Genomic DNA, 24,114 nt, shown 5'->3' on the forward strand with positions numbered 1-24,114 from the left:
AGCCACTAAAATAAGGAAGGAAAAACAGGAAGAGATAGGCTCCAGGAAAAGAAGAGAGTCAACACCAAAGAGGGAAAGGAAAAATCTGAAACGGTAATTAGGGGAAATGGTAGCCTGCTGCCAGGCAGAACATCTAGAGTGCAATCTGTACAGACGTGAACAGAAAGACCTAGACTGCAGGAGGGATGTGTCCCTAGAGAAACAAAAACCAAGTAAGCAGAACCGAGAGTTTACCTGATACATTTTCATAAGGGGAAGACTTTTATAGTCCTATTGAAAAATTTATGAAGAGTCACTAATAAATTAAATACAAAACTAAACAACATCTTGTGCCTTTAACAAAATTTGCATAGTAATAATAATAACTCAGTACTGATTTGACCAAAAATTCTAAGGATAGGTAGAAAAGAGTGTTTGAAAGTAATATAAGAAACCAAATCCAAATTTTTCATATCAAGAAGTTGATAGATAAGATATCCAAAATGGAATAATAAAAATAGCAGTACAGGTATAATATTTAGAATTACAAATGTAAATGGCTGGCAGGGCATGGTAGTACATGCCTGTGATCCCAGCACTCTGAAGGCTGAGGCAAGAGATTCCCATGAGTGTGAGGCCAGCCTGCGTTGCAAAGGCTTCAAGGCCAGCCTCAACTATGTAGTGAGACCGTGTCTCTAAACAAATAAATAAATAAATGAAAAAAAAAGCGATTAAAAAGTTGAAAAATAGTTGCTCCTGGAGCCTGGGCATGAGAAACTGAGAGGGACGAGGCCCTCAAAGGCTCATATTCCTTTTTCTATTCTTCACTGAAAGCATTACTATTTGACTTTTTAAGTTATATAAATACATTTTTGGTTAACAAAATTTTTAATCTAAAAAGCTTATCTGAAACTAAGAAGTAGTAATAGAGAAATGTCAACTGGAGTTATGGAGGTAATAAAAGGAACTAAACACAGATGAGAAAAGATAAATAATGGTAATTTCAGAAACTCCTTTCCTCCTACCCACCAGTACCGTGATCATTGATCTGTTGTATGGGTTTACAGTCAGGTTATTTTTGTTAAAAAAAATTATCTTTATTTGGAAATATGTTGTCCTTGTTTGTGCTTTTGTGTCTGCAAAAACATGTCAGGAGGAAATTAGGGTTATAACTATAGTTTATATTTCTGAAATGCTGTCTTTCATTTACAATTTAAGTGTCCCAATGTTAAAAGTAATTCACATTTCTATTCAAAAGAAAATATGTGTACTTGGTTTTAATCTATTTGTTTTTGCTTTAAAAAACTGCAAGTTTGACACTTTGTGTTTACCAATGAATCACAACGACACAGTATTTTTAAAAAAGATAAATTATGATTACTTCTGAAAAGTAGATTTTTTTCAGTATTGGGGATTGAATCCAGAGCCTTGGGCAGGTTAGGAAAATGTTCTATCACTGGGCTACATCTCCAGCCCCAGGGACTTTTCATGAGCACCGTTGTGATTGCTTTTGTAATAAAACTAAATGAGTAATACCAAAGCACAGTATAGGTGGGTCTATCAGATGCCTTAAAGAATGCAATAGATCTGAAAAAACTGCAAACTAGCTGACTGTCATTAAGGTCACTTTGACAGAATACATACATTAACAAATAGAAACTATTATTTTGAGAAACATGGACACATATATGATTTAATAATGTAATGATGGTTTGCCATTCTAATAAAAATTTAGTACTTTAATTTCAAGGAAAAGTGGATGTTGGCTTAATAGGAGTTACTCTGCTGGAATCCTAATTCAAAGTTGTTTATTTGAATTGATATGACCTTCCTAGATGAATTAATCCTCTTGGGCTTTTGTTCTAATCTTATTGTAGGGGCAGATTTTCTCTAACACCTAGTATAGTCATTTGAGTTCTGTCCCAGAAATAGTAAAGAAGCAGCAATGATAGATAACTGTATGTCTGAATTTCTGTGCGACCAGGACAGCATGCAAACTGCTCAAGAATTACATTGAAGTTACCCAGAGGAAAAAAATGTTGGTTTTTATTTTTATAAGCTGTTTAAACCATGATTACACAAAATCTCTTAATAATGCATTTCTCTGAAAATTTTGTTTTTACTATTTTAATATTTACTGATAAATGGAACATATCTATACTTTATAGGGACATATGACTACCAGTGACCTTAAGATTTAAGAATGGGGCATTAGCTTTGTTGTTCCCTGAGTGTTCCTTTCTGTATCCCATCCTCATTGATTAAATAACTGTTTCTATAGCTGATGTTAATGCTCATTGTATTTCAAATTAATTTCTTCAGGCTTTGTCTCTGGAGATGAGTATCTACCAATCAGTTTTGCTTTTTCTCACAAACAAGTAAGCCTAAAGTTTGTGGTCACAGATGTGTCTGCAAGTCAAGCTCTACACAACCTTACTGTGTAACTGTAGACATGTTATGTAACTTGCCACCTGCATTTTCCTACTTTGTAATACTTTCTGAGTTTCATAATTATTGTAATACTTAAGTTAATGTAGATAAAAATACTATTTATATTTTTAAAGAAAACTAATATTTCTGCCCTTAGCATCTGTTGGCCAAACATGAAAAGAAAGAAAATTTTTTTTGCTAATATTTGCTTCAAAAATATTTAAATATAGTCTGGTGAGGAATGTTACTGTTTTTTTCCTGGATATTCTTATTGAAAAACACAAGGTAAGTAATTTCCTTAAGAGAAATCTTAAGGACGCTAGAACAAAATTCATAGTCTCCAATGTATTCTTACAACACAGGCACAAATACACACACAGCAGATCAATGCCAGTTCACTGATGTTTTCCCTTTGCCACCCCAGGAACTCATACATGTGTCTTTACTAAAGACATTTACAGGACTGCACTGTCATACAAACAAACTGGCACTTAATCCCCTAGAATGACTGTAATAATACGTACCCCCAGAAGAAGGATGTCTTTGTTTCCTGGATCTTGGAGTCGTACAACATATGGTCTGACGAATTTTAAGCTCCAAGTATCTACTTTTAGACATGATGGTTTCTGGCCCTTATCTTTTAATAAAAGAGAAAGTATTTGTTGCTTTCACAATAGCAACCTAGCTAGAAAGCAAGCAGTTTTATCAGTTTAGAAAGTTCAGTGAGATGAATAATTTAGCTTGCAGGAGTAATATATCTAAGGAAGAAATTTAAGTAGGGATTTAGATAATGCAGGCAATTAATTAAATGATCTTAGAATACTTGTGCCACAGTGGCTAAATATGTACTAAATATGTGTGCAGATCACAAATCATGATTGTGATATCAAGGGCACTATAGAACATGTACCTTCTTGCAAAATAGACACAATTTTGTGTTTTGTGTACTTAGAAATGTTTGAAAAGTAATCCTCCTCTTTCTTTTCATTTTCTCTTCCCTGTCTTCCATGTGACAATGTTCATAGAGGATGGCATTGCTCATAAAGTTTATATTTAATGTCAACCCAAATGGACATATTTTGGAAGGCCTATATTTAGGTAATTACCTGAATTTTAAACATACCTTTCTGAGACTAGTTCTAGGTATCACAGTGGCAAATGCTTCCTCAGATTTCAGCGCCTCATTACTAGACTCACTTTGGTACAGAAAGAATCACATACAGCAGTTTCTGCTTGGCCAAACAGAATATGTCCCTCCATCTCATTGGCATCTGGGAAGTCATCTCCTCCTCCTCCTCCTCCTCCTCCTCCTCCTCCTCCTCCTCCTCCTCCTCCTCCTCTTCTACTTTTTTGTTTTTTTTGAGACAAGGTCTTGCTTTGTAGTTTGGGTTGGCTTTGAACTCACTATGTAGTCTAGGCTGACCTTGAACTCTTGACAACCCTCCTGCCTCAGCCTCCAAAATGCTAGGATTACAGGTGTGCACACCACACCTGGCTGAGAAGTCATCGATCTCATTAAGAAAAACACATTCCATTAAACTCTGTCCTCATATTCCTGTTTCTCCTTTAGTGAACTTGAGCTGTTCTCTATTACACTGGAAAAGTGGAGTTTTTAGTTAAGTTTTTAGTTTAGTTAGCTTGGTATGGTGGTAGGTATACTCATGCCATCCTCAAACTACAGAAGGGTGGTACTCAGAATAAATTTTTCTTTAAAATAATGTTATAGATGGTGTAAATATTCTGAGAATAATTCATAAGATAGTGTTGTGAAGAAATAGCAAAAACAAATTTTTTGCAAAACAAACCTCAAAACAGAAAACAACAAATTAAAAATAATGCTTACATTGTTATAGGGTAGGAGCTGGTTTCTGAAGAAAAAATGAAATAAAGAAAATATAGACTTTGATGGGAATTTGGAAGAGCATTAGCACATTATGGACTAATTTTTAATTGTGCTATTTATTTCCATGTCGAATTTCACTTTTTCAAATATGTGGACTTCCTTTTCTTTGGTTTAAACATATAATTGATACCAGTATTATATAATTAAGCATGATTACAATCATGGGGTGCAAAGTTTGTAAAAATGACTCTAAGGAGAGATGATTCTACAGTTGACTAGACACGAGTTAAAAGAGAGAAACTAGAGGATTAAAGATGAGACATCTCTAAGAGATGATTAACATATCACTAACAGCAGCATATGTAGTAAAGAGAAGTACCTGGCATCTTAGCATAAGATGACTAAAAAGATATTAAGTCAGGTAATTTCCTGTCTGTGTTGTCATCAAGTGACATTGCTTATACAACAGAACAACTTTGTTAAAATCGTTTCAACAGGAAATGAGGGGCAGAAAGAAATGGGAAGGCACTAACTACCTGTTGTTTTGTCTACTGAGCAACTGTGTCCCCTCTCTGCTTTCACACTCCTTTGAGACAGGAGCTTACTCGCAATGAACAACAACAACCTATATATAATTACGAGACCTGGGAGTCCAGGCCGCAGTGGGGTGAAGCCCTTGAGTGTCGAGCTGCTGGGCTGCTTGCCTGAGAATCCTTCAATTTTCCCTGGATGGGAACAGAATTTTCCCCAGAATCCATCACTGACACTCCATCAGCAGGTAGAAATTAAGCAACTTCTGTTTCAGAGTGCAGTAGATCTGAATTCTGGCTATACAGTAGAATCATCTGCTGGGGATTTAGAACAAAAACAAAAGCCAAACAGATGTGAGATCTGTGTCCAACCACTGAACTCAGAATCCCTTGGGATGGACAGCTAGGCTTCAGTACGTTCAGAAAGCTCCCTTGATAGTGCTGATAGGCACACAAGACCGAGATCTTCAGGATATGCAGGATAGACAGAACTGAAAAAGTCAAGCACACACCTCAGGAGGAAAAGTGAAAAGAGAAGCTCTATAGGCAGCTCTGGAGAAGGCTACACTTTATGTCTGGTTAGTGTACAAGTGGGATCTGCAGGACATTAGTTGTTTCAGACATCCTGGAGTTAGTAGAGGAAGAAAGGCTGGACGGAAGTAAGCCAAAGCCTCCTGTCTGCTCCTTGTTATTTGCTTTTGACAGTTAGCTGTATGCTCTCTCCTTTGTGGTTATGTGACACGTAGTACCTGTCTTTCTCACCAACACCTAGTAAGGGCAGTGGTGACTTACAATTTATCATAATTTTTTTTGCACTGATTTGAGTCAGTAGGATGGGAGAAAGAATGAGATGTCTTCTTGATAAGTAAATCTACCACATAGGTACAAAAAGGGCAAAACTTTTACTCAGTAATACCAACAACTAGCTCCCATCTGTAGACTTTTTGCTATGCAAGCCATCACTGACTGAAGATTCTTTTACTTATAGCTAGCTACAGTGTTCACAGATTGCCCAGTAAGTAAATTAAATGAATAAATAGAAAAATGGAAAGATGATTAGATGATCCAATATTTTCCTGCAATTCTGGCTCTTCAGTTGCTGTAGTGCTTTTGTTTTTTCAAATTTCCTTCCTTAACTGTAGTACTTGTAACCCTCACTTCCAACGAGGAATGGTCTCTTATCAATGACAATGTTTTTCATATTATATCCTGTCACCTCCACTTGTTTACTAATATAATGGGGCTAATAATGGGGCTCAAAGAAAGCCAATCAAAGCTGTTTTGGATTTTATATTCAAAGTTGGGTCCATTTCTCCATTTCCTCCTGAGTTCCCAGTTAAATGGTTGTAACTCTAAGAGATAACTGCAGCCATATATCTTGTCTCATGGAGAATCTGAGAAAACAAAGCCTACATGTGGAGAGAATTACAGAAGAGATGGACAGAGCGAGAGCACAATGCTGTAGACATAATTAACACTGGATTTAGTATGCCTCAGGGAGTCTATCCTTGCCATAAGAGAAAAAGAGTTGCCTCTTTGTTTCACCTTGAATTAATCTGAGTCATAGTTTTGTCCTGCATCTGAAAGAACCCTGAGTATAATACAGTACTTAACTAGTAACATTATTTATTAATCATTTTTACCATTTAAGGGTAAGGTTTCTTACCTATAAAGATATTGGATAATAGTTCTTCAAACTCAGTTTTCATTTTTCACATCTATAAAAACTGTGGCGTTGAGCCAAACTACATTCAAATGAATCCTTGGCCTTTATTTTTAAATCCATTGCATGAGGCCAAACCTAAGGCATACAACTGCTAAGTGTGTTTTCTAGTAGCAGCTACAACCCTAGCTGTGGCTTTTATTTTTAAGGAGAAACAATCTACAAAGGAGGAATCTTTGTTGCACTAGGCTAAATCTTTTCCTTCTTTCTTCACATTAAGCTTTAAGTTAGAGCATCACAGCAACGGAAGACTGTCATTCAAAAATGGTAACATTATAGATCGCTTTATAGTTTATTATATTATAGATGTGGCATTCCAAAACAGTGGTAAAGGAAAGTATTACTCATTAAACGATGACGAAACAATTTTGTTGCTGGACATGAAAAATTGGGGTCACTGGTTTCTAGGAAATGGAATTTCAAGAAATTAAGGACAGAATTCAGGGCTTGAAGTGTTATGACAGAATTCCAGAAGATGACAGGACTATAACTGAATAAACTGAGATTTTTGTGCATGAAAAAACTATAAGACAGCCCCTGAAAATAATCCCTGTTTCATCTCCTCTTCCTCCTCCTCTTCCTCGTCTTCCTCTTCTTCTCCTTTTCCTTCTTTTTCTTTTAGTGTATCTTTTGGAACAAAAATTAATACGAGACCCAGTCTGATTTTCAGGAAAATATGGTAGTGTGGCATAATGGTCACATACACTGACTTCTTAGATTCCAGCGTTAGTTCCATTTCTTACTATCTATGTGAATGTCAGCAGTCACTTAGTCTTTACTTCAGGTTCCTTACCTAGAAATGGAGATAATATTACATGTTAGAACTAAATGAGTTAATATAGGCAAAGCAATAAGAATAGTGGTTGTGTTTTCAAGTATTATTTACATTTTCTATGTCCTCCCTCTGACACTTCTTTTTCTTTGGGGGTGCCTTTAATGTAGTAGCTAATGCAGGTGTTGGCACATCACATGTAGTGACCAAGTAGCCCTGTAGCTAAGAATGGTTTTTGTATTTTTAGAAGTTTTTTTTAAAGAAAAGAATAGCAATACAGAAGCCCACAAATCCTAAAATATTAATATTTGGCCTACTTTATGAAAAGTTTCCTCTTGCAAATCCAGTTGCAATTTAAAATAACTATGGTATAAGTAACAAGGAACAAACCTTTAAGGTGGAATTTCCAAACTTATTGTAATAGGAAGGGAGGTTGTTTTTCAAAAAGAAGATTTTATTTTATCTCACAAATATTTGCTCGCTGATTCTCTGGTGAGATAAATTTTTCCACCAATAATTAAGAGTCACTTCATGGTAACTGATTAGTGGCCTGGTACTCTAGGGTCAAACAATTCTGAGGTAATTAAACTCATGAGACTGATGTGATCTCAAATTATCATAGACAGCTGAATTAAATGGAGATAGTATGCATCCTGGGCATGGTGGTACATGCATGCCTGCAATCTCAGCACTGGGGAGGCTGGGGTAGGATTGCTGTGAATTTGAGGCCAAGCTTAGCTACTAAGTGAGTTCAATGCCAGCCTGGTCTACAAAGCAAGATGCTGGGGGAGGAGGAGGAGGAGGAGGAGAAGGAGGAGAAGGAAGAGGAGGAGGAGGAGGAGGAGGAGAAGAAGGAGGAAGAGGAGGAGGAGGAGAAGGAAGAGGAGGAGGAGGAGGAGAAAGAAGAAGAAGAAGAAGAAGAAGAAGAAGAAGAAGAAGAAGAAGAAGAAGGAGGAGGAGGAGGAGGAGGAGGAGGAGGAGAAGGAGAAGAAGAAGAAGAAGGAGAGGGAGAGGGAGAGGGAGAAGAAGGAGAAGAAGGAGAAGAAGGAGGAGGAGGAGAAGGAAGGGATCGAGAGGGGAGGGAGAGGGAGGAAGAGGAAGTAGAGGAGGAAGAGGAGGAAGAGGAGGAAGAGGAGGAAGAGGAGGAAGAGGAGGAGGAGGAGAAGGAAAGGAGAAGGAAAAGGAGAAGAAAAAGGAGGAGGAAAAGGAGGGGTGGGGGAGGGGAGGGAGAGGAGAGGGAGAGGGAGAAGAGGAGGAGGAAGGAGGAAGAGGAAGAAGGAAGAAGAAGAAGAAGAGGAAGGAGGAGAAGAAGAAGAAGAAGAAGAAGAAGAAGAAGAAGAAGAAGAAGAAGAAGAAGAAGAAGAAGAAGAAGAAGAAGATTAATATGTAGTCAGAGAGGGACTGAGCCTTCAAGGCAACCAACATGAAATTGAAAGACACCAAAATTGTGAGTGGAGGCAAATATGAAGACATGGCCTCAAGATGGAGATGCAAGAGCCAGGCCTTTGAACCTCCTTAGAGACAAACAGCAAGTTGTGATCACACTGTAATTAGCACTACCCAGTCCAGTGAGCCTGGGCCGGAATCACATGCGAGATAGATGACATCTGGACCCATACTCCCCTTCTGTTCCAGGAAAAGCTTTGTTCTTTCCGTGTACTCTTGATAGATGACTAATTTCCCCATTGGATTAATATTAGCTAAGTGTAGTTAGACCCACACTATACCCACATTGTGATTCTGCTGTATGAATGACCCTTGACCGCCTTAGCAATGACTCAGGACTTCTCCTGGAAATCCAGGTCTTTTGCTTAAAAGACTGTAAAACTATCTTAACCTGGTTTACTACTTCATCCCTTAATGTTGTGAGACCACAAACTTGGAACATCTGACACCTAATTAGTTGGGAGTTATTTTCCCATCACAAAATCATTATCTTGTTCCTTTTCATCAGTTCTCTCTGCTGATGGTGGAACCCAGCTTCTATGGGAATCCAGAATCACATCAAAGTCTGGAGTCAGCAACTGCTCACTGTTTTGCCAAAAGCCCTTGTGGTAAAGAATGTGAAAGTAGGAAAGTTGTTTCGGGAAGTTTTCTTTCTAGATCTTGGTTAGGTACATTTTAGAGAAAGGAAGTGGCCAGAAAAAAAATCTTTACAAAGTCAAGATGGTGAAAAAGTAATTGCTATGAAAGAGAAGAAAATGGAGCCAGATTTTTTTTGTCAGTTTGCAAACAAATATAATGTTAACTACTTGAAAGTCTCCAGGTAACTTTACTGTTTTAATCACCCTGGAGTCACTTGCAGATTTTCAAATGAACAAATCTACCATGGACAAGAAAATAGAGAGCAGGCATACATTAGGTAGAGACCTGACGATTCTCTGAAAGTCGTCAGATGAATTTGTTTATTAAATTGTTAGGTGTTGTTTTATCAGGTGGGGGTCAAGGTGTGAGGACTGAAAGGCCACTTTCTTTTTGACCTTAATTGAGTCTGCTGAGACTCACACATGGTAAACTGCTAGGCTGTAAACATCCACAGCGGGGTAAGCCAGGCAAGCACATTAGATACAGCAGAATGATCATTAAGTTATAAAAGGGTTGAAGTGATTCAGAACAGGCACAGATGGGTGTTTGGACTTTACTTTCAGACCAGCTTTGGTGTGTCTAAGTTCAGTTTATGGAAGGAAGGCTCCAGAATCTCTGCTTTTCTTCAATGACAGACTTTGTATTTAAAAAAAACGTAGGTATAGTTTTGATACAGACTTGACAATTTGTCTTTCTCGAATAAGGTCATTTAAAATCACAAATGTTACCTTATATCATATTGTTTCAGAAAATAGACATAAAAAGGAGATATGACAATACATAATCAATACAAAAATAGAATTTATCTAGCCCTCATAAAAGTAACCCAGAAAGAAACTTTATTACAGGGCAGGGGATTTAGCTCAGTGGTGTAAAGGTCCGCCTGACAAGTGTGAGGTTGTGAGTTTGATCTCCAGTACCAAAAAACCCAAAAACAAAACAAAACAAAAACAAACTTTAGAACAGTTTCTAGGAAAAAAATGATCCTCTGTCATGACGCTTCTACTTTACCTAATTCCACTTTTGCCTGTTGTTTCTTTGTCTTTTACTGGTTACCTTGGCCTTTTTTCCAAGCCTCCAAAGCCCCAATATTTCAACACTTCCTTCCCTTTAATACATCAATTTATCAGGAGCTTGGGTTAGCCTAGGGAAGAGAGATAGGAGAAGTATGTAGAGGAGCAAATTCAAGTAAAGCCCAAGAGGGCAGAAGATCTGACTTATTTTCAATGACTTTACACATATTTACAAACTTGAAAGCAGTGCTTAGAAGGTGTCAGCAACCAGTATTCACTGAATGAATGAAAGAATACAGGTAAGGTGTATACAGGTTCCACTGAAACACATAAGTTACAAAGTAGTAATCTTTGCTATTATAATTAACGACATTTCAAAAATCATTGCAGAAATAGTCTCGCTCTCTTACCTTTCAACCTACGCAGCACCAGCCCCAAAGCATACATTTTCTTCTTGTTCCTACTCTAAGGATTTCAATGTTTCTATCTATAAAATGAGAGGGCTCGAGCGCCATAATCTCAAAGCTCTTCTTCGTCTTCTTTTTTCTTCTACCTAGAAATGAACTCACGACCTCACACTTGCCAGCCAAGTGCTTATGCCGCTGAGCTAAATCCCGGGCCCTTAAAGCCATTCTTAAAGCCTGAAATTTCATACTTCCAAAAAACGATTTTATTATTTTACATTCCAAATGTAGAACAGTTTGGCTCCTTCAACGAATAAATGTTAGAAATGTACATCGAGAAATCATTTCAGATTTTTCAGGAATATGTTTTATGTGAAGGAACTGAAGTAGTTTTACTTGCTAAATAAACTGATCGTTATTCAAATCCCCAAAGAAAACCAACAAAATATAGAGTTAATTTAAAATAAAGTGACAACAGGAAATCACCAGGAGTAATCTGAGCGGAAGAGTGAGGATAACCCAAACTGGTTTATTAACAGGCACTGTCCACTTGCCAGGTTAAAGGGGAAACGCCAGATCTGCTTCACTCTTCCAAAATCTCCTCTCCAAGACTGCGAGTGCAGTCTTTCGCGTCCCTGCACTCACAGCGGTCTCTTGTCACCCCCTGCTGGTCATCTCACATATGGCAACTGACTACCGAGTCACAGCTGCCTGGGTCTCCGAGTCGATGACGTCACCTATACGCGTCGCCAGAGACCGGAAGTTAGTTGTCTTCACTTCCGCTCCTCGGTCCCACTTAGGATACCGTAGGCGGAAGGCGGGAGCACCTTTGAGAGTTTAGGTACTGTGTGTTTCAGGGTGAAATTTAGGCCTTGGCAGTCAATGTGCTGTTTTATTTCTTGTTTCAAAGCCAGTCGAGATATTTGAGTTATACGGCGTAGCCTCTTACAGAAATACAGTTTGAGGAAGAAGAGGGAGGGAAGAGTTTATGATGTGGAATTACTGTGGATCCTCCACGCTTCAACTAGCTCAGATAAGCTAGTAAGTGAGCTCGGCACTGTTGCAAATTTTGTAATTTTAGGGATAATGTTTACCTCTTAAATTGTTTTGGAGGGTTAAGTAAGACAAGGTATGTGAAGCACTTAGCTCTACCTTTTCTCATTATAGCAGGCATTTACTTGCCATTTTCTTCCCAGTATGACTTCCCAGTATCACTGAGAAATGTTTAGTTTACAGGAGGAAATGCATCTCATGAAGATACTATGCTGTTAGCTGGAATCGTTCCTTTATTCTCTGTTACGAAATTCTGATGCTGTTTTGCTTTTTCTATTATGAGGGCTGTTTAGAAACAACTTTTTCAGCTTTTCTGGAGGGCGGCAAAGTCCTTTTTCAATAAGAGAAATAAGGTGAGAAATCCATTGCTATATAGATCCCAATACTTGTTTTGCTTGCTTTGAAAGAATACCCGCTGGAATGTGCTATTGAAGGGCCAGTGATTAATCATTCCATTAAAAGTCCTTTAACAAGAAAGTTGTGCAGCAGAGGAAAACAAATCCTCTTTTATTCCTTAGATTTAATAAGTTACTAGTACAGTGATTTTCAGGGTGTTTGTTAAATTTGAATATCAACTCTTAAAGTAATGGCTTCAGTATGTAGTGTTATCATGAGCATACTTTTTCATAACAAAATATATTTTACCATTTATTTCCTACTCTGCCATTTTGGGAGTCAGTTTTTCATTTTAGTATTATCATCAAGATCAAAATTTAGTTGCCAGTTCTAAATATTTCAGTTTTTTCGTGATAAATAATAGTTTTAGGTTCTTTAGGTATAAATTTTATAAAACAAATGATTCATTGTACTGTTTTAAGTTAAAGATTTGAGGGAAGATTGTATTTATATGGGTCCTTGTTCCATGATGACATCAGGAGGATGGGCTGTTCTGAAGGAAAAGACAGTTTAAGCAAAGGAGATTGGCATGGAAAAGAATATTTAGAATTAGAAGTTTGAGGGCTGATGTTGCTAGGGAGTAAGTATGATCAAAGTAAAGGATCAGCTGAGAAAGTGGTTGGAATTAAAGACCAGTCTGAAAGTTCTGTTTTCAGGGAGCTAGAGAAAGACTTTAATGAGTAAATGAGCGACATGTCATATCTTTGTTTTGTGAGTACCTGGATTGTGGCAGTTTTCTGGTGTTAAGATAGGCAGATGGTACAGACGGTAAGAGAATGAGAAGAGTTGTAGGAATTTGAGATTAACAAAGACTGGCGAGCTCGGAGTGCAGAGATGATAAAGAAGCTGAATCCACATGATGAAGGGGAGCTTGAGGAAGAGGAAGAAGGCAAAACTCAGGTTTTTTTAATCATGTGTGATTTTTAGGCTAGCAGTGTTAATCAGGAAGGCTAGTGAGGGCTCGGTGAAAGATGTTCAAGTTACATCTTTAGCGTGGTAAAAATCTACTTGTAATAGATTCTGGAGAAACCTTTATAGATATATTTCACTTGTTTTTGAATTACCATTAGTAAACTGTTGGATGCTCTCTAGTTTACTCAGCTAATCTCAAGATAGTACATTGTGTAGAGTAGCAGTACTTCAAACTTGTATACACTATTTTCAAACGCATCCATAAATGTACATCCAGTATATGTGTATGTAGTGATTGATTAGTTGTACACATGTCTTATGGCATGTATATTGTGTCCATTACAAGTACGAAATAAGTAAAAAGTAGAATTTTTCGAAGACAAGAATGGAATTTTACAATGGTTTTTTGCTACCTCCTGTTAGATCATTTTGCCACACCTCTTTAGAAAACACTGAATCCTCAGCTGACATAAAGTTCTGTCCCGTTTTCCAGTAGAGGTCATGCTTTCACCTGAAAAGGAGAACATATGTTATCCAAAGTAGCACCTTCATTGCTTAGTTAGAGGAGAATCTTTTTTTTTTTTAATTTCCAAATGTATGCAATTTTGGAAAAGCATGTAATGATAGTATGTGGTACTAGGGAAGAGTGAAGAAGAGGAAGCTCAGAAGAGTGAATCAACCTAAAATGTGCTTTTTTGTTTCTGACATTTGCTTTGTGAGTGCCTTGCGTTTGAGTTGAATGTTACTTGATTGTATAGTTTGAAAAACTTTCCCAATTCTTTGAAACTGTAGTCTCTAGAACCACAGCAATGTTCCCACATGTGGGCAGCATTCAAATTTTGTTAAAATTGTAATAATCAAAAGGACATATGCAAAAGAGACTTTTTTGACCTTGATGTTGAAAGCAGTATCTTCAACCCTAAAATGTCAGTGGTGAGTTTGAACCATCTATCTCTCTTTTTTATACTTAATTAAGAGAGAGGGATAAGGTGTACGTCTCCCCTTAAAAACCTGTTTCAAGCAATTTGAAATCAAAAAGTTAGTCACAGCTGTGTATTCTACCAAAGAGCGATTTGGGGGGGGGGGGAGTACCGGGGACTGAATTCACGACCTCACGCTTGCTTGACAGGCGCTTATGCCGCTGAGCTAAATCCCCATCGAGACTTTTTAAAAAAAATCCACATGTTACATGCTTCAGACCGTAATTAGCTTACGTACAAATAAATTATCTAATAGACTGAATAATGGAAGAATACTTTTTTATTGTTTTACTCATAAAATAAATGGAGTTGCTCATTTCAGAAGGATTCATACATTTTATGCCTCATTTCTAAATGATCAGACAAATGAATTACTAAGTTATGGCCAGAAGCTGAAATTATGTCATGCAGCAAGTGCAGATAGCATTGAATTAATCTTGTATAATAAGGTATTGGGGTAGAGGAGAATGGCAAAAGTAAAATGATTACGTTTATGTAACTCTGGATGTAGTGGCACTTAGCCTGTCATCCCAGCTATTCAGAAGGCTGAGGCAGGAGGATCACTTGTACACTGGAGTTCATGCCAACCTGGGCAATGTAGTTCGTGATTGTATGAATTGATATCTCAACTAAATCTTTTCCCTCCCCTCCCCTCTTCTCTCTACTTCCTTCCCTTTTTCTCCCCATCCCTCTCAAACTCACGTGTCCTCTCCCCTTTTCTCCCTTGTGCTAGGATCACACATGCTAATCATGTGCTATATCACTGAGCCACACTCCAGGTCCCCAACTAGATCATTTTGAAGATGAAAATTTCTTTGGAATTACTGCATTATAATCAAGGAGACAGTAGGATAAACAGTGATATGGGGTTGTTAACCATAGGTTTATTATGTAAAATAAATATAGCTATAATGCTAGCATAGTTAAAAGGTACCATAAATTTAGAAAAAGATACTTAGTATGGAAATTAGATAGTCTGAGATTTTGTTTTTCAGTACTAGATTTGGAGTTTGAAAGCAGGAGGCTAGAGGTAAAGAAGTCTGCTATCTGTGGGCAAGGGCAGATATCTGGGAAGTTGGAAGACAAGGCGGAAAGGAAGGTGTGACTTAACAGAGAATAAGCCAAAGGTTTGAAAGGTAGGAAGAAACAGCAGAAGCACTGGTGATTTAGGGTGGCAGAGACAGGCAAAGTCAAATAAAAAAGAAACAAATGCCTGAGTAATTCTTTGACAGCCAAGGTGCTATCGTGCTTTTAGTTATGTTAAAAGTGGAAGGAGCCTGGGTCTCCACATAACCAACAGAAACAGTGAGCTTCTATTGAGGAATAGTTGTTTCCTTGTAGAAAGGACTGGGATGCTTATAGAATCAGAATGTGGTCATTTAATTATTTAACATAGGCACTAATATATGTGTTGTTTTATGCAGCATTCTGAAAGACCTGGGCTACCTGATCATTATGGCATCAAGAAGTCTCTGGTGTATGAGAAATAACTTTCTTTTGGGTTCAAGATGTTGGATGGTCCAATATTCAACAGAAATCTTCCTCAAATCCATTTCATTTAGGCTTTTTGGTGTGAAATGTGGTAATGTAGACAGTGAGCCTTCAGAGAATGAGGACCTGCTGAACAACTTATTTACTATGGGAGTTGATATTGACATAGCTAAGAAACGACAACCTGGAGTGTTTAATAGAACAGTTACTAATGAGCAGGACGTGCAGATGTTTCTTTTATCCAAGGGAGCTAGCAAAGAAGTGATTGCTAGTATCATATCAAGATATCCACGAGCCATTACACGTACTACTGAAAGTCTTTCAAAACGGTGGAATCTGTGGAGAAAGGTGATTATGTCAGACCTTGAAATTGTAAATATTCTGGAACGTTCTCCTGAATCCTTTTTTCGGTCCAAGAACAATGAAAATTTGGAGAAAAATATTAATTTCCTCTGTTCAATTGGGTTGACCAGTAAATGCCTTTGTCGATTATTGACCAGTGCCCCTCGTACCTTCTCCAATAGTCTTGATTTGAATAAGAAGATGGTTGAATGTTTGCATGAAGTTGGTTTGTCTTTGGGTTGTAATGACCCCATGGATTTTGTCAGAAAGATAATTTTCAAAAACCCTTTCATCTTAATTCAGAGCACCAAGCGAGTGAAAGCTAACATTGAGTTTTTACAATCAGCTTTCACCTTGAACAAGGAAGAACTGCTTGTTCTGATATGTGGTTTAGGAGCTGGAATCCTAGACCTTTCCAATGACTATATGAGAAAGAACTACAAAAATATCAAAGAGAAGCTGTTTTCCTTTGGCTGTACTGAAGAAGAAGTACGAAAGTTTGTCTTAAACTATCCAGATGTGATCTTCTTGGCAGAGAAAAAGTTTAATGATAAAATAGATTACCTCATAGAAGAAAAAGTTAGTATATCACAAATAATTGAAAATCCTCGGGTTCTAGATTCGAGCATGAATACTTTAAAAAGTCGAATCAAAGAATTGGTCGATGCTGGTTATAACTTGAATACATCAAACATTGCTGTTCTATCCTGGAGTAAAACAAGATATCAAGCTAAACTGAAAAAAATTAAAACAGTACTTGGGGCTTAAGTCTTAAAATGTGCTAAAATTGATTTTGAGCTGTCAAAGGAGAATTTTGATTTCTTACCTCCAGATACATATGTAATGATTCTTAAGGTTGTAAAAACTCATTGTTGGTATGTGTCATGGTTTATGCCAGTGGCCCCAAAGCCTCATGCAATTACGCGTTTGTAATTGGTTCATTGTCTAGCACTTAGATTAGTGTTTTGAGTGCTATACCTGCCCAGGGGTGGAACCATGATATAATGTAATGGCGGGAAGAAAGTGTGTCTCTCTCTTGCCAATTCACACGTGCTGTTTGCAGCCACCATGACTGCAGCTCCACCATGGCACCCTGCATTGGAGCCAACTGAGTATGGACTGAAACCTCCAAGAACTGTAAGAAATAAACCTTTCCTTCCTTCATTTTGAATGTCGGGTATTTTGTACTGGCAACAAGTAAAAAGCAACGAAGCCAGTATGCTTCAATTACTTCTCCCAGGTACTGCTGCTTCAGTTTGAATTAATGTTACATCCCACTGCATGCATGCTGTACAGTTTGTGGTTCCTGAGTGCTAGGCAGAACAATGAGTACAAAGATAGTACAAAATAAGCTCTTGTGGTTTCTGCTCAGATTTAGAAATTGACAGATTTGGGCTGGATATATAGCTTAGTAGTGACACCACTTGCTTAGCATATGCAAGACTCTGAATTTAATCCCCAGCACAGCTAAAATAAAAATAGAAGACAAAAAACAAATACACAGATTCGTTTGGGTAGTTTTTTCCTGTCATGGTTTTGAATGACAGGCCATTTTATTCTTCCAACATGTCAAATTAGGGTTCATCCTGAAAATAGAATGCCAGTAAAATTAATAAAAATCTGACAGAAAGGAGGAATTTTTTCGTTCCATGTTCCACATTTTGCGTTTAAACTCTTGACATGTTAAACTGGCCCCATTCCCCCAAAACTCCCATAATTTCCTAATAGTGTGTTTATATTTTTGTGAAGACAAAGACATCCATGATGGGTATAAAAATGGGCACCTAAAAATGTCTAATGTCCAGAAGCTGTGAATGACATTGCCGTGGGCTTTACAGAAGCGATTAAGTTAAAATGTGATTAAGTAAAGGCCGTTAAGATGGGAAAATTATTTTAAGTTATTTTGGAGTGGGTCCAGTATAATCATAGGATCCTTTAAAGTGAGGAGGAGGTAAAAGGGAGTGCCATAGGGATGTTCTATAAGAATGACTTGGCCACTTTTACTGGCTATGAGGGACATGGCCATGAAGCAAGAAATGCAGGTGGCTTGTAAAAGGCAAAGAACAGATAATTCTCTAAACCCTCCCAAAATAAGTGCAGCCTTGCTGGCATCTTGATGTTAGCCCAGTGAGACCAGTATCAAACTTCCAATCTATTGAATCATAAAAATAAATTTATGTTGTTTTAAACCACTGAGTTTGTGATAGTTTGTAATAGCAGCAAGTAGATTGATATAGCAATTGAATAGATAATTTGTCTCATTACAGGTGAAGAAATCACAAAGTCCTTATTACATCATTTTTTAAATTTCTGTATTCAGTTTCTTATATGAGTAATTACATTTTAAAAAGAAACCACCTATTCATGATTTGCTAACAAATTAGTATTTATGAAGTCCTTTGAAGATGAATAAAAAACTAAGTGTAAATAGTAACATTAAATAAAGAAATTTTTTTCCTAGTGGGTATAACTTAAGGAAATACTGGTCTTTTGTGTATTTATATTTTTCTGGTATTTCATCCCACTATAAATAAAAATTGAGGAATTTTAGAGACATTCAGTTGGCTGAGAAGATCACAGCGACATCATATATCAATTTGTATCCTTGATAGAGACAAAATGCATGTTTTTTTCCAAGCCATTTTCACAAATCCAGTGATACTTTTATAATTATTTCCAGTGAACTATTTGATGGCAAGGATGGCATACTTTAAAAAATGTGGGCTTTGTAGAAACATTTTCTGGAATGCTATAGTTGGGCACCATTTCTGATTAATTGTATTTTGTGTAAATATTTTAAATTCATTGAATTGTTTTCAATGGTATTTAATGAATGGTAGTTTAAGAAAAAATATAGGAGTGTTTTAAAAGGCAGTTTTATGGATATATAGTTCACATACAATTCATTCAAATATAATTGACTGTTTTTTAAAATATAAGGTGTGGTAACCATTGCCATAACCTAGTTTTAGAATATATGCCCCTTAAAAAATAAGTCCTATACCCATTAGCATCCAGTGCCCATTATTCTTTTCCTATCCTTGCAACCCTAAGCGAAAACTTTTTGCTTCTAAATTTTATTCTGGATATTTCATATAAATGATATAATACAATATATGTTTTTTGACTGATCCCTTTCATGGGGGATCGAACTCATGACTGCCTGCTTGCAAGGCAGGCGCTTATGCCGCTAAGCTAAATCCCCAGCCCCTGACCCCTTTCATTTAGTGTAATGTTTTCAAGGTTTATTCATGTAGCACATACCTGCATTCCTTTTTATTGTTAAATGATATTCCATTGTACAGATACAGTAGGGTTATTGGGAACATATTTTGTTGTTTTGTCTTGAAACACAAAGTATTAATTCTCTAAGTCTTCTAAAGTGTATGGGAATACTTTCCAAGATTCTGCTTTGGATTCTAACAAGTTATGGAACTTGATAGGAATGGGCAGAAGAGATGAAAGTTTATTGGTATCAGCAGGTCATCAGAATTTTCTGTGGATTGACATAAATGACATAGCAGTCATAGTTGCATTAGCCCAAAAAGAATGCAGGAAGAAGTGTAATACAGTATTTGATCACTGGGCAGTAGAATGTGGAACAAATCTAACTTTATAAGAGAAATGAATGGCTAATACTTGTCAGGCAAGATTAACATGAAATACTTTCAGGTTTGAGTCTAATTGAGGGAAGAGTTAAATTTTTTTTTTTGTCTTTTTCGTTTTTATCGGTACCAGGGATCAAACTCACAACTGCCTGCTTGCAAGGCAGGCGCTTATGCCGCTGAGCTAAATCCCCTGCCCTGGAAGAGTTAATTTTTAAAACATTGATTTCTAAAAATTTTAATTTTTTGTCGTAAGTGAAAGATCCATGTTTTCTGTGGAAGAAAGGAAAATAATGAAAAAGCAAAAAACCTGATAATCTGCCAGACATAATGAACATTTTGGTAGCTTCCTATTGTTTTTTATGCATAATATATCCATACAGGGATGTAATATGAGTAGGTATATGTATAAGTTGAGGTCAAACTAAAATTTATAAGTTGCTGTTCTTAAGATCTTACCGATCTTAAACATATATTTTCCAGTATATAATTATGAATCACTTATTCACTACATGATTTAACGGTTGCATGAAATTCTGTTGTTTGGATAAGCCATAATTTCTCTAATCAATCTCTCACCATTGGGCAGGGCAAGCAAATTTTAGTAATATTTTGAATATTCCACTTGGACTATTTCAGTATTCCCCAGTGTTATATATACTAGCCTGTTGATATGCCTTATAATTTAAAAAGTTTTCTATAGAAAATATAAATATAAGTATTGCATTTTGCTGTTCTTTATATGTCAGAAGGATCTGGAAACCATAATTTTTTAAAGAAATGGAAACTATTTGTAAATTCTAAATTATTGGAATAAATTTGAGAACTTTCAGATAACTACAGAAATTGGAGCAGTATTGAAGAGTAGAAAGAAGTGAATTTTTTTCATTATGCATTCAGAACAAAAATGATGTATAAAAGCATTTATTGTGTTTTTTAGCTTGTCATTTCTCTCAATCTCTAAATTTTGGGTAAACACATGATATGTAGCTTGTATGTGAAATACCTGTTGGCTGCTTCTTTGTGAGACTGTAAGTTGCACACTTCATACCCAGATGTATGCTCTGATGAAGACCTAGGGGAGAATCTGTTGATGGCAGAACCTTAACTTTGGTAACAGTCCATTGTTACATAGTGCAGGAAAATGCTATGTGGGATTGAAGAACTGTATTACTAGATTTGGGAAAGGAATCATAACAGAAGCTCTTCTGGCGGGACAGAGTCCTGGTTTGGTTGTCAGATGACTTAGGAGACAGGTCCAAACTGCCTAGTATGTCCCTGGACTGTGAATGTTTCCATCCACTCAGTTTGCATCTTGTTACCTCAGGAACCTGGTTTAGGATTGAGCTGCAATAGGGTCAGTTTTGAGGAGTTAGGGAAGGTACTTCCCAACTGACTGTACTAACCAGGTTGATGTCATAATGAGGCCTTCTGCATCTTTTGTTTTAACTTTTCTGTTACTCTCAAATGATGGTCTTGCCTCTATTTTCATAGAGATTAGTGAAATGAAAGAGGATAACCTCCAACATACACAGTTCTTTTTTGGAGGGGAGGCGTCATTATTTAAACCATATTCTTGGCAGGGACTTTAAGCTTTTTGATTAATTTCTGAATGGAATTTGCTATAAAGATAGAAGACATACTGGTACAATCTCATTCTGGCTCAGCTTCACTATTCATCAGATAAGTATTTTGAATTTGTTTCTCACTAATAGCAATATTATCTAAAGATTAATGGTTTCTGTACATGAATTGCTTTGTACTAATTATGAAAAATTTTAATACAGTGTTATGCTGATTCTTCTATCTCCATCTTGAATATTTAGTCCCTCCTTTATCAGCTTTCAAGATACCATTAGTTTATGCCCACTGTGATTGTTTTTTTTTTTCATTTTACAATGGAAAAGAATTTATTCTCTGCTAATAATCATTGTAAAAGCCTTTGAACAATACAAAGAAACAAAATTCTCAGCTAATCTATCTTGAAGTTGAGAAAATATCTTCTTAGTTCACAAAGAGCTTTATTTAAATCAAAGATGAATGAATAATGTTTTTGAGAAAATTCTTTGAAGATCTGCTCTCAATCTGAAATAGAGTGGCATAAGTGGATTACTTCGTTATTTTTTTACTGACATGAAGCCTATGCCATATTTAATTTACTGATATTGTACTTAGAATTTTTCATTAGTACTCAGGGGAATTGGTGGCAGCCTATCTCATGTGACAAATGTTTGGTGAGTAGGTTCTTTGTATTTTAAAGGTAAGAAAGTTGCCACTTGGCCAACTTTTTGGCCTGGGGTTCTGTTAGCCTCATAAAATAAATTTGGAAGCTTACTGTTTTCTTTCTGTGCTTTGTAACTGAAAACTGGGAATTACCCATTTCATTAAAGCTTGACATAACTCAGCAGTAAAATCATTTTAGCCTGCTAATTTTTTTTTCTAGATAAATCCTTGACACAATAGAAAATTGTTGACAAGGCTTATATAAAAACTTTTGACCTATATATCTTTTCAGTAAATATCAGTATAAAGTAAAGCTTTCCCCTTTTTAAGGCATTTTGATGCATGTGACAACATGGGCAAATCCCAAAATACTGCGCTGAATGAAAGCAGGCGGACAAAGAGTACAATCTGTATAATTCAGTTTATGTGAGAGTCTGAAAAATGCCCACCAATTTGTATTGACAGCATATTATAGGTTAGTGAGATTGTGGTGTTTGGATGGAAAAGGGTATAATGGAGGAACCACAAAGGAACATGAGTGAATGTTTGAGTAATATGTATTCATGATTTCCCATGGTTTTGTGTGTATGTATGTTAAAAATGTATCTAATTATGTATATTAAAAATGTGCAGTTTAGTATCTTTCAATTATACCTCTGTAAAATAGAACATTCGACACTGATTTAAAATGCTATCTTTATCTGATAATAAATTCTATGTATATTTCAAGATTCAACTCTCCCAGCAAATGTCTTTGACTTTGTATTTTTATATCCTTATCAAGAATTAAATAATTTTTCTCTTCACTAAAACTCCTGGGAAACTATCTGGAAAAAATACTGATCTATTCCTACAACAGGATAAACTCCAGATGGAATAGTGTCTCTTAATATCATTTTGGAAATTAGGTTTTGACATGTGAATTTTGGAGGGATACAATATTCAGACCTTAGCAACTGTATTAATAGACATGCTATACTTTTTATGAACTTAGCTGTACAAATTGTATTTTTCACTGTGCTGCTAAATTTTGCCTGGTAGTTTGCCTGGTAGAAGATATTTATATTGATGTATAGTTTTCTTTTGTTCAGTATATGCATTTTGGTATCAATAGGGGATTTTATATCATGACCAGGGTTGTTTTGTCTATTCATTTTTTAATGTATAGATACTTCAAGTATTTCTTTATAAGTAATTCATATTTATACACAACTATAATATCTTAATAATATTTTAGATGCTTTGATGGTTTTATCTATGGAATTACCTGAATTTGGTGATTTTTGATAGGAGAAGATCTCTGATAATATTTCTTCAATGTTATTTGGTCTATTTAGACTTCCTAGCCTCCTGGAATCAATTTTAATAATGTGATGCTTTTCTAAACATTCATGCATTTTCGTGATCTAATTTTGACCACCTGCCAACTCCATGTTGGCTTTTTGTAGTTTTTCCTCTCAGCATAGGGCAGTAGAGACTACAACCAGCCTACCAAGCTGATCAATGCTGAGGCCAACATCTGGGATAAACGCCCAGAGAGTCAGAAGATCCAAGGAGAAATTACAGATGTTGCCAGCATTCTAGCCCCAAGAAAAATGTCAAAGTTGTACCACATTGTTGAACAAATAATAGGTATCTGCAGAATGTTTCACCCAAAAAAGGAATACATATTCTTAGCAGCGAATAGCACTTTCTCTACAGATGGAACTTGGTAAAACTCTCTAAAATAGACCATACTAGTCCATAATGCTTGTTTAAATGCAAGAGAAACAATCTATGCATATTATCAGACTGTAGCACAATGAAACTAGAAATCATTGGTAAAAATAAACCATAGAAATTATGCAAATTCATAGAAATTAATACACTCTTGATGAACGGATCACAGAAGAAATCAGGAAGAAATTAGTTACTTAAGTTATATGATAAGGCCATTAAAACATACCAGGACCTACCACACACAGTGAAAGCAATCCTGAGAGGGAATGATGCCCACATCAGAAAAATAGAGCAAATGAATAGCATCCTGCTGGTCTCTATAGAACTAAAGGTCAGAGCATACATTAATAGAATTGAGACTAAAAAATACAAAGAATCAGTGAATCAAAGAGCTGATTCTTTAAAAGAATAAATAAAATAGGCAAACCCTTAACCAATTTTGCCAAAAAAAGGAAAGACACAAATCAGTGCAATTAGAAATGAAAAAGATTAAGTCATAACAGACGCTACCAAAATCCAGATTATTAGCAACTACTTCATAAACCTGTATATCAATAAACTGGAAAATTCTGAATACATAAATTCTGAGATACATATGAATTTATAAAACAACT

General features: G+C 36.3%; 1 protein-coding gene across 8 annotated transcripts in view; it reads left to right on the forward strand.

Moving 5' to 3' along the window:
* The first annotated feature begins 11,535 nt into the window (after positions 1-11,535).
* Mterf1 (mitochondrial transcription termination factor 1) overlaps positions 11,536-24,114 on the forward strand; it is a 214,990-nt gene continuing 202,411 nt past the window's right edge. The window contains exons 1-3 of one of the 8 annotated variants that reach the window (XM_005006031.4): positions 11,557-11,620; positions 12,116-12,185; positions 15,545-22,522. In XM_005006031.4, coding sequence (XP_005006088.1) covers positions 15,576-16,721 — 1,146 coding nt within the window. In that variant the 5' untranslated portion in view covers positions 11,557-11,620; positions 12,116-12,185; positions 15,545-15,575 and the 3' untranslated portion in view covers positions 16,722-22,522. Of the gene's footprint in view, positions 11,909-12,008; positions 12,186-12,219; positions 14,074-15,544; positions 22,523-24,114 lie in introns of those variants that run through there. The other 7 variants (XM_013158488.3, XM_013158490.3, XM_013158491.3 and 4 more) reach the window with 7 other exon arrangements.

This window comes from Cavia porcellus, unplaced genomic scaffold (genome assembly GCF_034190915.1).
Source record: "Cavia porcellus strain 051 isolate PalLab524CR breed Dunkin Hartley unplaced genomic scaffold, mCavPor4.1 scaffold_2, whole genome shotgun sequence".
NCBI lineage: Eukaryota > Metazoa > Chordata > Mammalia > Rodentia > Caviidae > Cavia > Cavia porcellus.